This window comes from Neovison vison, chromosome 14 (assembly GCF_020171115.1).
Source record: "Neovison vison isolate M4711 chromosome 14, ASM_NN_V1, whole genome shotgun sequence".
Classification (NCBI taxonomy): domain Eukaryota; kingdom Metazoa; phylum Chordata; class Mammalia; order Carnivora; family Mustelidae; genus Neogale; species Neogale vison.
Window position 1 is genome coordinate 2,176,676 of NC_058104.1, and position 13,644 is coordinate 2,190,319.

Below are 13,644 nucleotides of genomic sequence, written 5' to 3' on the forward strand. Positions count from 1 at the left end.
GTGTGTGGGTCAGTCTACGTGGCCACAGTCCCCAGCGCCCGCCCCCCCCCCACCCCCACCCGCCGCAGACCCCATCCCGGCAGCTATTCTGTACCGCGCCCCTGGCACCGCCCTGGGGGCCATGATGGGACAGGAACAATTGCCTGGCTTGTTGTCTCAGGCACACAAAAGTGTGCTTTCACAAGCCCTACAAGACCCCGTCTATGCCCGCCAGGCGCCAGAGGGAACAGGCCCAGGGCCCAGCTGGGGAAGATGCTGCTCTGGCCCACGACCCCCGCAGTGGGCAGCAGGGACTAGAGCCCACCTTCCAAGTCAGGGGGCCCCACCCTGCCCGGCCCAGGGCTTCCTGAGAGGGGGACTACGTTCAAAGTGGCACAGCTGGTGGTCTACCCCAGACTCCCAGAAGGGCCCGGAGCTCGGCCCCAATCCCGGCTCAGCGTCTGTATGAGCATCCTTCAGCTGCTGTAACAAACTGCCAGGCCTGGGGGCTCAAAGCGTCTGCCTTCCTTCTGGGTCCCCCGGTGCCACCACGCCCACACTGGGAACCGGGCTCTGAAGACAATGGAAGGATGCCCGCTGCCACGGCCGGGCTCAGCCTTGCACATAGGGGCGAGGGAAAGCTGGTGGGCGGCGACCACCTCCTCCAGCCTCCAGCTTCTCATCTGTAAAATGAGACCTCAGAGTGCAATGTGACCTCTCTGCCTGTGGTTGTCTGGACACCCCCCATGCCACAATGTTGGAGGTGCCCGGGGCCTCCGGTACGGCTCAGGGCTCCACTTCTCACAGGGCTCTCTGGCCACCAACAGCCATGGCAGTAGTCAGCACAACCCAGCAGTGAGAGCCCTGCCCTCGGGGCTGCCCAAAGTTTCCGTGACACCCTTCTCTGCAAGTGTGACCATTACTAATGACAGCATGGTTCAAAGTGACCTCCAGGACAAGGTCTGCTTCTTTGCTCCCTCAGGCCACTCACTGGGGGAAGCCAGACGTCACATCACTGAGTCATGGGGAAGCCCATGTGGCCCTGGGAGCCCTCCTGCATCAGAACCGAGCCTTTTGTCCACAGCAGGGACAGTCCTGGGAGGCGGCCCCAGGGAACGCAGACCCAGCCCCTGGCCTCTACCTTTTGAGGGACCCAGGCCAGAACCTCCCAGCTAAGCTGCTTCAGGTCCTGCCCCACACGTGGAGATGGCCACACAGCAGACACATGATGGCTGGGGCTTCCAAATTTGGGGAAATTGTTACGTGGCAAGAGGTAACAGAGAGGCTTCAGGCCCCAATCCCAGTTCTGCCTCCTTTAAGTGGGTCCCTCAAGACCCATCTCCACTGCGCCTGGAGTTTTCCCCCAGTCTTTCTCGCTGTCCCTCCCAAGCCCAGCCCAACATGCCAGGGTCCCACTGGGGTTGGGCGCCAGGGCCCCCTGCCCTCCGGGATGCTCTAGCCTCAAACCAGGACCTTCCGCGCTGAGCCATAGGATGCTGAAGATCTCTAATGGACTTAGAAGGCCTTAATTCACACGTACGTCCCTCCCAGGTCCACGTGTAACTTTCACAGAAGCGAAGGAGGAAGCCGCTAACAACGACAGTGTGTGTCCAGGGCTGCACATGGTGGCCTCACAGAGACGGGCTATTTCCTCACTAACTTTGTTTTCACCGGCTCCTGGGGAACCCGCACTCACACAGGATCCGGAGGCCCGGGAGGGGTGCCCTCCAGGTCTGCGCCTGCGCTGTCCCGAGGGGCAGCCACCAGCGGCGTGCGGCTGTTGTGGGATACAGGAATGTGCCGGGGAGAAGGGCTTCGCGATGTAGGTGCCAACACCAAAGATGTGATTCCCGGAACACGGTGTCTCTTGTCCACTGTTTTCTATACTGGTAAGATGTTCGAAGCACAAATGACAATGTTTTCAGAGCACTGAATTAAATAAGATATATTAGTGTTATTACTATTTTTAAGTAGGCGGCAAGCCCAGCAAGGAGCCCAGTGCGGGGCTTGAACCCACGGCCCTGAGATCAAGACCCGAATTGAGATCGAGAGCTAGACGCTTAATCGACTGAGCCACCCAGCTGCCTCTAAATAAAATCTTTATTAAAATGAACTTTTTTATAGAGACAGAAAGCCGACGGCAGGGCTGGGGGAGCAGGTGGGGGTTAGTGTGTCACCAGGACATTGAGGGGGGATGGAATGTTCTGGAGACAAGACAGCAGTGATGGTTATGAATGCACTGAATGCCACGGGACCGTATGTTTAAAAATGGTTAAAACGCTAGACTCGGATGAGCCTGGATGGCTCAGTGGGTTAAAGCCCCTGCCTTCGGTTCAGGTCATGATCTCAGGGTCCTGGGATCGAGTCCTGGCTCGGCAGGGAGCCTGCTTCCCTTCCTCTCCCTCTGCCTGCCTTTCTGCCTACTGTGATCTCTGTCTGTCAAATAAATTAATAAAATCTTAAAAAAAAAAAAAAACGCTAGACTCTAGGTTATGTCTATTTTAACTCAAAATCCTGAATCTCACTTGCTTTTGCTCCTGTTTTTGTAGTGGCACCAGAACACTCAGAATGACATACTGGGCTCCCGTTACATTTCTATCATGCCGTGCTTTGAAGTGTGAAGGTTTTTTATTGTTCAAATAGATACTTTGGCAAGAAATTTGAGCAGAATATGTGTTGAATTCCTAAGACAGAACAGAGAAACGGTTTGAAGACCACTGCCAGTCCCAGGCCCCTGACCCTGCTGTGAGGTCCTGTGGCTGCCCGTTTTGAGCATCTGGGACCACACGACCTGGACAGCTGGAGGCCAGGTGGCCCCATGGCCCCGAGTTCATGGGCAGAGCCTAGAAACCTCAGGTGGCCAGCACTTGTGGACCTTCAGGAAGCTCTTTGGGGTGGTGGGATAGAAGAACAGGCCAGCCAGCTCAGCATGGGGGTCCAGGAGAGCCTCACAGGAAAGACCATGTGGTTTAGCATGATGGACCACCGCCGGGTGAGCCCTCCTGAGTACGCCCCTCAGAACCTCACCTCTGGCCAGAACTCGGGTGGACTGGGTCCCACTACAACTTCCCCCAGCCCCACGGCTCAGAGCTGAGAACCACACCTCTCACCCATGTCCTCTGTGAGTGGAGATCCTTCTCCACCCATCCCCTCTTACCAGCCTAGGGATAACTTCGGGGAAGGTGCACGCAGAGTTCTCCCCACCCTGGACCCACTAGCTGCTGCCCAGCCCAGCAGCAGTAACTTTCTTTAGGTCATTCCTTATTCTGGAGTTCCTGCATGACCAGACCAGGGCAGAATGACCTGCATGGGGGCTGGCATCCCTGCTCCTGGCATGGCAGTGGCTTTCCCAAGGAGCCTGGCCCCCGTCCAGCCATGAGAAAAGGCACTTGGCTGGTGGCCGCCCGGCTCCTATGGGCCCTTCCCAACCCCACAGCAAGGCCGGCAGTCCCAAACGGTGGGGCTGCGTGTGAGTCCCTGTTTGACTCCAGGGTTGAAGCCTGCCTGCTGGCCTGGGAGAGGCTGGGGGAGGCTAGCATCATGGGGTTAGGCTCTGCCCAGAACTGCGGCTTCCAAAGTCTGGATATGAGGACTGAGTCAGGTGGGCTCCCCGTCATCACCCCCGATTCCTGGCTTAGAAACTCCAGCCTATCCAAAGCACCTGAGGTGGGCAAGGGGCCTGTGTCCTTGCCCATAGTGCCCTACACCCAAGGCACCATAGTGAGTTCTTGATAGCAGGATGGAGGGCAGAGACACCCACACTGACAGAAGAGACAGCCCCACTGTCATACAAGTGGATGGATAAATACGACGTGGTCCACACAGTGGGTGTCAATCAGCTGTTAAAAGGAACCCCCCCTGCCCCATGGGGACGAGCCCTGAGGACACCGGCCAGACACAGAAAGGCACGCACGGGGACCCCATGCACACGAGGATCGGGAGTCGTCAGATTCACAGACACAGAGAACAGACAGTGGGGCCGGGGCTGGGGGAGCGGGCAGGGATCCGTGCGTCACGGGGACAGGTCTCCATGTGTGGGAATGGAACATTCTGGAGTTGGACTGGGGTGGGGGGACAGTGCCCCTGAACTGGACGCTGAGAAATGGTTAAAGGGGTCAGTTTTAGGTCACGTGTATTTTACCACAATAGAAAAAGAAAAAGAAAACGCTCCTCTGTAAAGGATTTCAGACCAAGAGACCGAGTCGGGAGGGGAGAGTTCATTGCACATTTAATATGACATGCAGCATTCAGAACATCGCGATGAGTTGGGCGGGCTCACGCGTCACAGAAACTCCGCGGGCAGGGGCAGGGCTGGCGGGGGCCCCCCGGACGTGCACAGGAGAGCAACACCAGGGGAACGGCGCCATGTGGTTCTTGGCTCCGGGAGGCTCTACGCCGCCCCCCAGGCCTCTCTCACTCACAGGGTACCTGGACGGAAAACACATCTGGGGGGAGCTGAATGGATCTGGCCTTGGGACTGTGGGGCCTGGGGCTGTTTACTCCTCTTCCTGCTACAGGAGGGTGAAGCTTCGTCTGCACATGTCTCCTGGGCAAGGGCAGAGTCCAGTGGGGCATTGCCGGGCATCACAGAAGGGGCCCCTGGCTCTCACGTTACCTAGCACGTGTCGGTAAGACCTCTCCCCTCTCTCGGAAGGTCGCCGAGAAGCTGTCTTACAAACAAGCTGCAGAGCAGACATCCTGACCCCCTGTCCCTGGGAGAGCAGTGCTCCTCAAATGGTGGGGCGTCCCCAGCTCCTCATGTGCCAGGCCACCCTAGGGGCACCGCCCAGGGGAGATGAGGGCACGCGCCACTCGACCATGTCCTCCTCTAAGGGTTCCTGTGAGCCTGGGTGACCAGAGGCTCTCATGCCTGGGGCCTTCTGTCCCTCACACTGACTTCCCCGGAAGCTGGGGGTCCCTCCAAGACACCCCCCAAAGGTTACCGCACCACCCTCAGGACTGGAGCCCTGATCACATGACCTTCAGCCCACCTGAGCCAGCCTGGACTCTCATTGGGCCCTTTGGCCACCCGGGGGCAGGCTGGTCAGAGAAGACACACAGGGAGGGACGTGGGGAGGGGCCGCTGGCATCTCCTCAGCCCAGGGGTCTCTGGGGACCGTTTTTTTGAAGTGCACAGGGTGACTGTTTTTTTCCAAACAAAAGCCTGGAGGGAGGGGTGGCCCCACGTGGCCAGGGTGCCCACCCCCCTCTGCGGCCCGTGGACACAGACGAGCTTGCCAGCACACAGAAGCTGGGCAGCGGGGCTGCGGGGCTCAGACGGTGAGGGAGATGAAGCTGTTGTAGCGCTGGATGTTCCTCTTGAGGATCTCGGAGCAGGGGCCCAGCACGCGCTCAAAGCGGGGCCGGTCCAGCTTGACACACTTGAGGGGCCCTCGGGCCACCACGGTGGCCGCCCGGGGCCGGTTCAGCAGCAGCGCGATCTCCCCTGGGGAGCGAGAGGGTGGTCAGGGGCCCGGCCCACAGGGCTGCCCGCACTGCTCAGTTCCACTGGATTCCAGCAAGCTCGTCCCGGGGAGCACCGACACACAGTTTCCCATCCATCTGCCGCTACCCCGACCCCGCAGGGGCTTGGGGAGCTAGGGGTTCGAGGTCATGCCCTCCCAGGGGCAGCTGCGTCCAGGACACATCCGTCGAGGGCACCCCAGCCTGCTCCCCGCATACCCCCCATGGCTCTCCACCTCAGCGCCCTTCCAGGGACCCCCCCCACCATGCGACTCACACCCTGTGAGGGCGGGGACTCCAGACTCACCGAAGTAGTCGGAAGGCCCCAGGCGCCCCACCTCCACGTACTCCTCATTGGGGGACCGGCGCTGGAGGACGGAGGCCGTGCCCTGCAGACGCCAAGGGGATACGTGAGGATCAGTGGTTGGAGTGGGCATGGGCGGGGACGGGGAGGATGGCCTGAAGTCACCCAGGGAGGGGGGGGTGATCACACCCAGCAGGAGGTCATAGGTTGGGGGGTCACACGCAGCGGGGGGGTGCACAGGTAGGGGGTCACAGCCAGCAAAGTTGGGGTCACACCCAGCTGGTGGGGGTCACATGTAAAGAAGTCAGAGGTGAGGAAGTCACAAGCAGGGCCCACAGGTGAGAGGTCACCCAGCAAGGGGACATGACCAAATCTCCCTCCTGCCAGCTTGCATCCATGTGCTCTCCCCTCTAAGGTGAATTCAGGGTTCTCCTCCTTGGGAACAGAAGGGTGTGGGGAGGGAACCCTCTGGCCAAGGGCATGAGGCTGCCAAAGGCCATGCAGTGGGGAGGATCTTGGAGCTGACCTTGGGCTGGCTCTCAAGGACATGGCACTCCTGCAGGATGGGCGTGGCCTTGGGTCCCGCTCCCTGTGAGCAGCTTGGCTCCCCCCGACCCCCAAACAGGGGAGTCTGCTGCCAACTCAATAACTAATGCAGGCCTGGATGGCCAGCACGAGGCAGTCGAAGTCTCCCGCTCGGTGGGCTGGCAGCCTCACACGGGGGCAGGGATGTGTGGAAGCTCTGGCGCTGGGCGGCTCTGACCCCAGGACCCCCTCGCCTGCCAAGCCCTCGGGCTGGGCCCTGTTTAGGGGAACTGAACACCAGTCTCATCCACGCTGTCTTGTTGTACACCTGCCAGCAGGCTGGCCCCACTGTGGAAACTGAAAGGGAAGCTTTAAAAACGCCCAGAGCACCCAGACAGGGCTCAACACCGACCCTGCAAAGGGGTGTCAACCAACACGTAGTGTCCCTCCTGCAGCCTCCTCACTGGGAGAGGCCACGTGCTTCTTCAGGGCGGCCAAGGGGACTGGCCCAGGAGGAGGTGGGCCCCTGCGCCCCCCACTACCCTCTGCCACTACAGTGTGCCCACAGCTCTGCAGCCCAGCTCCCCGGTGCCCTTGCCGCATGAACAAACGTGATCTTTCTCCAAGGTAGGCTCAGTTCTCCGGCTCACCGTCTCTGGCCTCGCGGTGTATGGGTTAATGAGTAACTCCTGCCTCTCTACGGTCTGGAGGGAAACGCAGCAGTCAAAAGACCCTGCCAGTGCAGCCAAGCCTAGAAATCTCCGAGCACCTATTGGCAACCCCTCCGGCTGGATTCCCCATGCCGGGACCACTCAGCTCGTGCGTGTCTAGGGTGTTTATGAAGCTAGTTGATGGATGACGCCAGACGTCTGAACAGCCGGGCGACGCCGCCATCCCCCAGGAGCTGTGGCTGGCGGGGGGCCTGGAGAACATGGGCCCCCTCCCCGAGCCCTGGGGAGGAATGAAGTCCTGGGACCCTGGCCCACACTGTGGGCGACGGCTGAGGGTGACATGCGGCTCTGATGTCACCAGCCTTGGTCCTCCTGCAGCGGGACGTGGGGCAGGTCACCTGAACCCCACATGTGGTTGCTGTGCCCGGGGCCACCAGGACAGGCATTATTTGTCTCGATACCCCACTGTGCCGACCTAATTCTTTTTCACACTGATGTCCTTTAACTTGTGATGCACGTAATCTACATGCCTTTCATTCCCGTTTTAGACAACTTTCCATTTTACAATCGGATCGTTTCCTTCTTCCAAAACTGTAGGCATGGACCTGGAGGCCTCTGGTTTGCAGAATTACTCAGGGACACTCCAGGTCCACAGCTTCCTTCAGAGGCTTTGAAGCCCCCAATGTTAGCAAACCAAGCAGAGGGGCTGGGGGCTACTGTCAGGCCTCAGAACCACAAGACGTGGCAAGGCCTGGGAGCTGGCTGATTCAGCCACCCAAACGTGGGCCCCGGACCTGGGCTTATTCCCACCTCCTGCTCTGGTGACCTGGTCCCTCCTGGTGGCACAGCCGCTGCCACTGTTGTGGGAGTCACCCAATGTCTTCCCCTGCCATAAGCAGGCAGAGAACCCACTTCTTCCTCCTACAGCTCTCCTATCAGCAGGAAACCTTCTAGAAGCTTCTAGCAACCTCTCCTCATGCTGCGTTGACCCAACCAGGTCAGACGCTCACGGAGCTGCTGAAGAAATGGTGGGCACCAATAGGGAGGGGTTGGGGATCCTGGCTGGGTTCACAGAAGGAGCAAGGATGGGCTCGGTGGGGGGCAGCTCAGGTCAGCCACGCTGACATTCACCTGAGCCCACCAACCGCCATGCAACGGGTCCTACGTCCTTTCTGGTGGTACAAAGACGAGGCAGGCCATGACCTCCAACACAGGGGAGCACACGCACCCTATCTGCGGGCCCTCGGAGGACATGTGTGCTCCGCACACGGGTGTCCCTGTCCCAGCCAGATGGCCACGAGGCTTTGCAAAAAGAAAGTGCCCACAGGGAGAGCCCTCGGCAAACACAGGGTAGGGAATAGTCCCGCCGGTTGTGAGCCGAAGCCCCAGGCCTCCTTCATGGGGATCGTGACCACGTGACCCTGTTCTCACAGACAGACTCTGCGTGGCTGTGACACCAGTCGCCGGCCACATGGGAGGGCCACGTGGAACAGCTTCCTGGCCCAGGACACATACTCAACAGAACATGCCAATCTGTTTTGGGGCCCCGACCCAGCAGCACCGACTCCCCGAGCCCAACACCATCCCCCAGCGCTCTGGCAGGACCGTTGAGGACCACTGTCTGCCCAGCGCAGGTTGACCCTGAAGGGCGCAGACCTCCACCTAGCAGAGAGCCGTTCCCACGGCACCACACACCCCGGGTCCTGGAAATAACCCTCCAGTCCGAGCTGCGCTTCCCAGCCTGCTGTGAGGGCAGCAGAGACACCCTCGTGGGACCGTGAGCTGGAACGTTCTGGGCTGGAAAAACGCGCTTGCCAAAACTCCGGATCATATTCCCCAAACTTCTCACTCAGTGATTCTAACCCTGGTCTGAAAATAAACCAGGTCACACGGAACGCGCCCTAAGAGGACGTAGGAGCAAAGAGAGCACCGGCGTCCAGGGGCGGGGACCGTAAATGGCCCGTTTCCTTCAGCATCTGTTTGAGGTTGGGTTTTTTTGGTGTTTTTTTTTAAGATTATATTTATTTATTTGACAGAGAGAGATCACAAGTAGGCAGAGAGGCAGGGCAGAGAGAGAGAGGAGGAAGCAGGCTCCCCGCCGAGTGGAGAGCCTGATGTGCGGCTCGATCCCAGAACCCTGGGATCATGACCTGAGCCGAAGGCAGAGGCTTTAACCCACTGAGCCACCCAGGAGCCCCATCTGTTTGAGTTTTAAATGTCTCCTATGAAAGCAAAACCCTACTCATCGCTTTGGTTTCCTACAACAGGCAGGCAGGGACGACTTCTATGAGATAGACCCAGCAGAGGTGGCGGCAGTGACTGTGAGGGCCCGGTAGGAAGCCTGAGGCTTTGGGCCAAGAGGCCCCCTGACCGGTCCTGCGGGGGGACAGGCCCTTGGGGCACACGCCCGGGCTCTGGACCCGTGCTGTGTGTGCAGCAGGCGTCATTGCTACACCCCCCCCTTTTTTTTTTAATTTATTTGACAGACAGAGATCACAAGTAGGCAGAGAGGCAGGCAGAGAGAGGCGGGGAAGCAGGCTCCCTGCTGAGCAGAGAGCCCGATGCGGGGCTCGATCCCAGGACTCTGGGATCGTGACCTGAGCCGAAAGCAGAGGCTTTAACCCACTGAGCCACCCAGGCGCCCTGCTACACCCCCTTTATTCGTTCTCCCTGGTGTGCCTTCCTGCACCCCTATCCACCTCCCCCCCACCTCCTGGAGCCCCAGCCTGGTGGGATGCTAGATATGGCCAAGTCTAGTGGGAGCTGGGGGCTGGGGGCAGACGCCCCAATGCCTGCTGGCCCTCGACGGCCCCCAGTCCAGGCTCAGCAAGGACGGCGTCCTACAGACCCTACATGTACCCCTGAGTGACTGAGCACCAGCTCTGAGGCTCCTCCTGTATTGGCTGTGTGGGCAATGTTGGGTTTCTAACTGAGTAATCGTCCCAGCAGACGTTAGTGTGTCCCGGTGTCGGGCCCATTGAGGGTCTCCTCTATCCATTCTGGGGAGCTGGACCCTTATCGCTGCCCAAGCACAAGTCCGCCTCTTGGCAGTGTGGCCAAAACACTCGGCAGATGGCATCACATGCATGCGGCTAACCACGCGGGGCGCACACTGGCCTGCACTCCCGCTGGTGTCCAGTGGATTCTCCGTGAGGCCAGGGCCAGGCCAAGGGAGGATGGCACAGGCACGTGGGCCCCAGGGCCGGGGCTCCAGGAAGCGGGTGGGGAACACCAGAGTGGGGGGCACCACGGGCCCTGCGTAGGGAGGGTTCCTTCTCCAAACCGGGAATGGTCTCATGCCCTCTGAAGCCAGGCAGCACCCGTGACAAGCTCAGGAAAGTGTCTGGCGACCCACACTCCGATGGGCAGGGGCGATGTCTGGGAGACAAGCAGGTGGCCCCATCACACATGTCCTTGAGCGGAAGGACAGAGGGGTGTGTGGGTCACACAGCACGGCTCCATCCCTCCAGGCTCTGCTCCCCATGCCCAGTTCTTCCCTGCCATGCAATCACCCATGGCTTCTGCAGGCCAAGGCTGGAGATAAGCAGGAGCTTGCCAACTCAGTGGTGTCCCAGCGAGACCTCTGGGTGGCCTGGGTGAGGATGGGCTTGGGGGAGCCGATGGCTTCCAGTGACTCAACCCTTAGACCCAAAGGAGGGTAGGGTGACGGTGGGCACAACTGGGCTGGCAGCCACCCCCTGGGCTCCCAGGACACGGCTGCCTCGGCCTGCAGACCTGGGCCCAAGGCCCCCCAGCCCAGCCCAAGGGCACGCACAGCACCCCCTCCTTTGAGAGAGGCTAACACATGTAGGACAGGTCAGGAAGGTCCGAGCGTGGCCCCAGCCAGAGCAGCTGAGAGAGAAGGTGAATTAAAAGGTTTCTCTCCTGCTTGACCACTGCTCCCCGTGGGAAGTTCTAGTGGGACCAGAAGGACGATGAGGCCACAGGTGGTGGGTTTCTGGGGCCTGGAGTCACAGGGCAGGCCTGGGCCAGTCCTGGCACCAAGAAGCCATGACTTCTACCCTGGCTGTCTGGGGAGCTGTGAGCTTATTCCCTGCTTCTCCTGGCCTCAGTTTCCCCCCAGTCCCTGGCCAGGATCCATGGAAGCATGGGTGTGAGCATCACTGGGAGGCTCCTGGTGTTCTCTGCACTGAGAGGGTAACAGTCACTACCTCAAGGACTCGTAGGATCAGTGGGACACAGAGTGAGCTCAGGAAGCATTGGCAGACTCTGTCAGGACCAGCACTGGGAGCAGACGGAGCACAGAGCTGGTTGGACAGACTCCTGTGGTCCATGAGAGAATGTCAGCCTGCCTTCTAAAGGAAGGAACAACCCCTGCCCCCACAGGGACGAGCCCCAAGGACACTAGCCAGACACAAAAGGACACTCATGGAGACCCCCCCACACACACGAGGACCCAGAGTCGTCAGAAAACAGACGGTGGGGCTGGGGGAGTGGGTGGAGGTCCGTGCATCATAGGGACAGGGTCTCCATGGGGGATGGAATGTTCTGGAGCCGGATGGGGGAGGGAACGGTGACCCTGAACTGAACGCTGAGAAGTAGCCATAATGGCAAGTCATATACTGTGTGCGTTTTACCACAATTCAGAGAAATGGAGGTCATTTCAAGGAGGGCCCGGCCCTGGGAATTCCCACTGGCCCTGTGCCTAGACTTGGGCTCTCCTGTTCCTGCATGGTTGGGGTCATGCTCTGGGCACCCCACATGGCCCCCCGTCCACATCCATGCTCTGTCTCAAGCGGCTCACGGGCAGGGGGCCTCATGCTTATTACTAAGCTGCCCATGCTGCAGACAAGCACTTGGCTGTCACTCCAGAGGGACACACTGGGGACACTCATCTTTTGGCCCACTCCTGGCATCCCAACTTCTGGAGGTGGGGCCTGCAAGCCCTGAGTCCCTGGGGGACCCTGGCTCCAAGGTAGGGGACTTGACACCCCAAAACCTAACTCGTCCTGAACGGCACATCTGTAAGGTTTTAACTGTCTTCATGGCAGTGGTGTGCATGCTTCTCGGCCCTCCTCTTGCGGGGCCAGGGACCCAGCAGGACCATGTAGGATCCTGTGGCCAGCATGCACATGGCCCGCGGCCCCATCTGGGAGCACCTACAGGCCTGTTGGCACATGCATGGGCACCCGACAAGATCTGGAATCACAGGCCCTGGGATGTCTCTGGCCTTTGTGTGGGGGGGTGCTCTCCATCTGGGGAAACACTCCCCAGACCCCTCGCATTTTGTATGCCAACAGCAAACCCAGGAGGAACCCGTCAAGGGGCAGGCGCTTGTCAGGAACGCCCACAAACAGCTGTGGGCAGAGGCGGGGAAACGACGCCTTCCTAAAGACTCTTCCGTGTCACTGGCCTTATTCCAGCAAATGACACTGTCATCACACGATTTTTCAATTTTGGGGTTTTCTTAGAAAAGGTTCTCATCTGAGGTCCAGCCTCGGCCACCAGCAAGGTGACTTGTACAGCCTAGAGTCTTCATCCACAAACAATCCGGGGGCAGCCAGCACCAAGGCCCCGGGTCACAGGAACGTGCACTGAGTCCACCCTCCAACCCATGTGCCAAGGTCATTCCGGAGCCCAGAGAGCCTGGCCTGCCCAGGTCCTACCTGATGGGTCAGCAGGATGTGTGGCTGTGCCCGGTCAGGAGGCCACTGGGCAACCAGGTGGAGATACGTCAGAGCCCAGGAGCCCCTCAGGCCCCTGAAACCCTCTCAGGGGCCATCAGAGCCTCCCTGGATGGAGCCCCTTCTGAGGTCAGAGTGGCCCAGGCAGTCACCCCAGAGGGACATCCAGGTGCGGAGTGGGTGCCGGCATGGGCCCGTCAGATGCAGCCATCATGCTCCCTGGCATTTACCCGAAGGGCCCAGATGAAGACTTAGGTCCACAGAAAATTCACGCAGGGATGTCTACACATTTCATCACAACCAGCAAGATGACCCCGAGCAGGTGAGCAGCTCCCATGCTCCGTGCAGACCACGGGCCACGAATCTGCACACTGATTACAGAGACGACCCAAATGTCACACCGTGGGACCCCAAGGGCCAGGCGCTCTGGGGAAGCAGAGCTGTGCACACAGGAGGGGAGGGCCTGCTGCTGGGGCTTCGGGGCAGAGGGACAGACGGTGCCAGGGGACTTTCACGGCCATGAACACTGGGGGACACCCTGGGGTGACACCGGTCATCACTGTCCAGACCCACAAAATGCACACCCACCCAGAGGGACCCTGGTGCCAACTGTGGTCTCTGGGTGACGACAACACGTCCGCATGGGGCTGATTGTGACAGATACCAGTCTGGGGGACACGGATCATGGGGCAGCCTTTTGAGGGAGCAGGGAATATGGGAAATCTCGGCTCCTTCCACTCAATTCTGCTGTGAACCTCAAACTGCCCTAAAAACTGAAGTCTTACAAGTCAGGGAGTAAGAACTTCTCTGAAAACTCTGTTGTCTCTCCTTCCGGGGACTGGGGCTAGCAGGCCAGCAAACACCTGTGACCTCAGGCCACCCCCACCAAGCCTGGGCACTAAGAGAGGGCGCCAACCCAGGCCCCAGGAGCTCTGGAAACAGGCTTCCCCTAGTTTGGCCCAGAAAGAAAGCTATGACCTTTGTGCTAGAGAAGTCTGGGCCAGTCAACCATCCTTCATCACTGACCTGCAGCCTCGGCCTGGACACACACCCTTCG

At 59.7% G+C, this 13,644-nt stretch overlaps 1 protein-coding gene across 5 annotated transcripts in view; it reads right to left on the reverse strand.

Annotated features, from left to right (window-relative positions):
- Positions 1 to 4,190: 4,190 nt before the first annotated feature.
- The window catches only part of PRKAR1B (protein kinase cAMP-dependent type I regulatory subunit beta), a 79,933-nt gene continuing 70,479 nt past the window's right edge, over positions 4,191 to 13,644 (reverse strand). For all 5 annotated transcript variants that reach the window (XM_044232941.1, XM_044232944.1, XM_044232942.1 and 2 more), the window contains 2 exons: positions 5,750 to 5,831; positions 4,191 to 5,425 (listed from right to left, as the gene is read on the reverse strand). In XM_044232941.1, the coding sequence (XP_044088876.1) occupies positions 5,253 to 5,425; positions 5,750 to 5,831 (255 nt within the window). In that variant the 3' untranslated portion in view covers positions 4,191 to 5,252. The remainder of the gene's footprint in view (positions 5,426 to 5,749; positions 5,832 to 13,644) is intronic.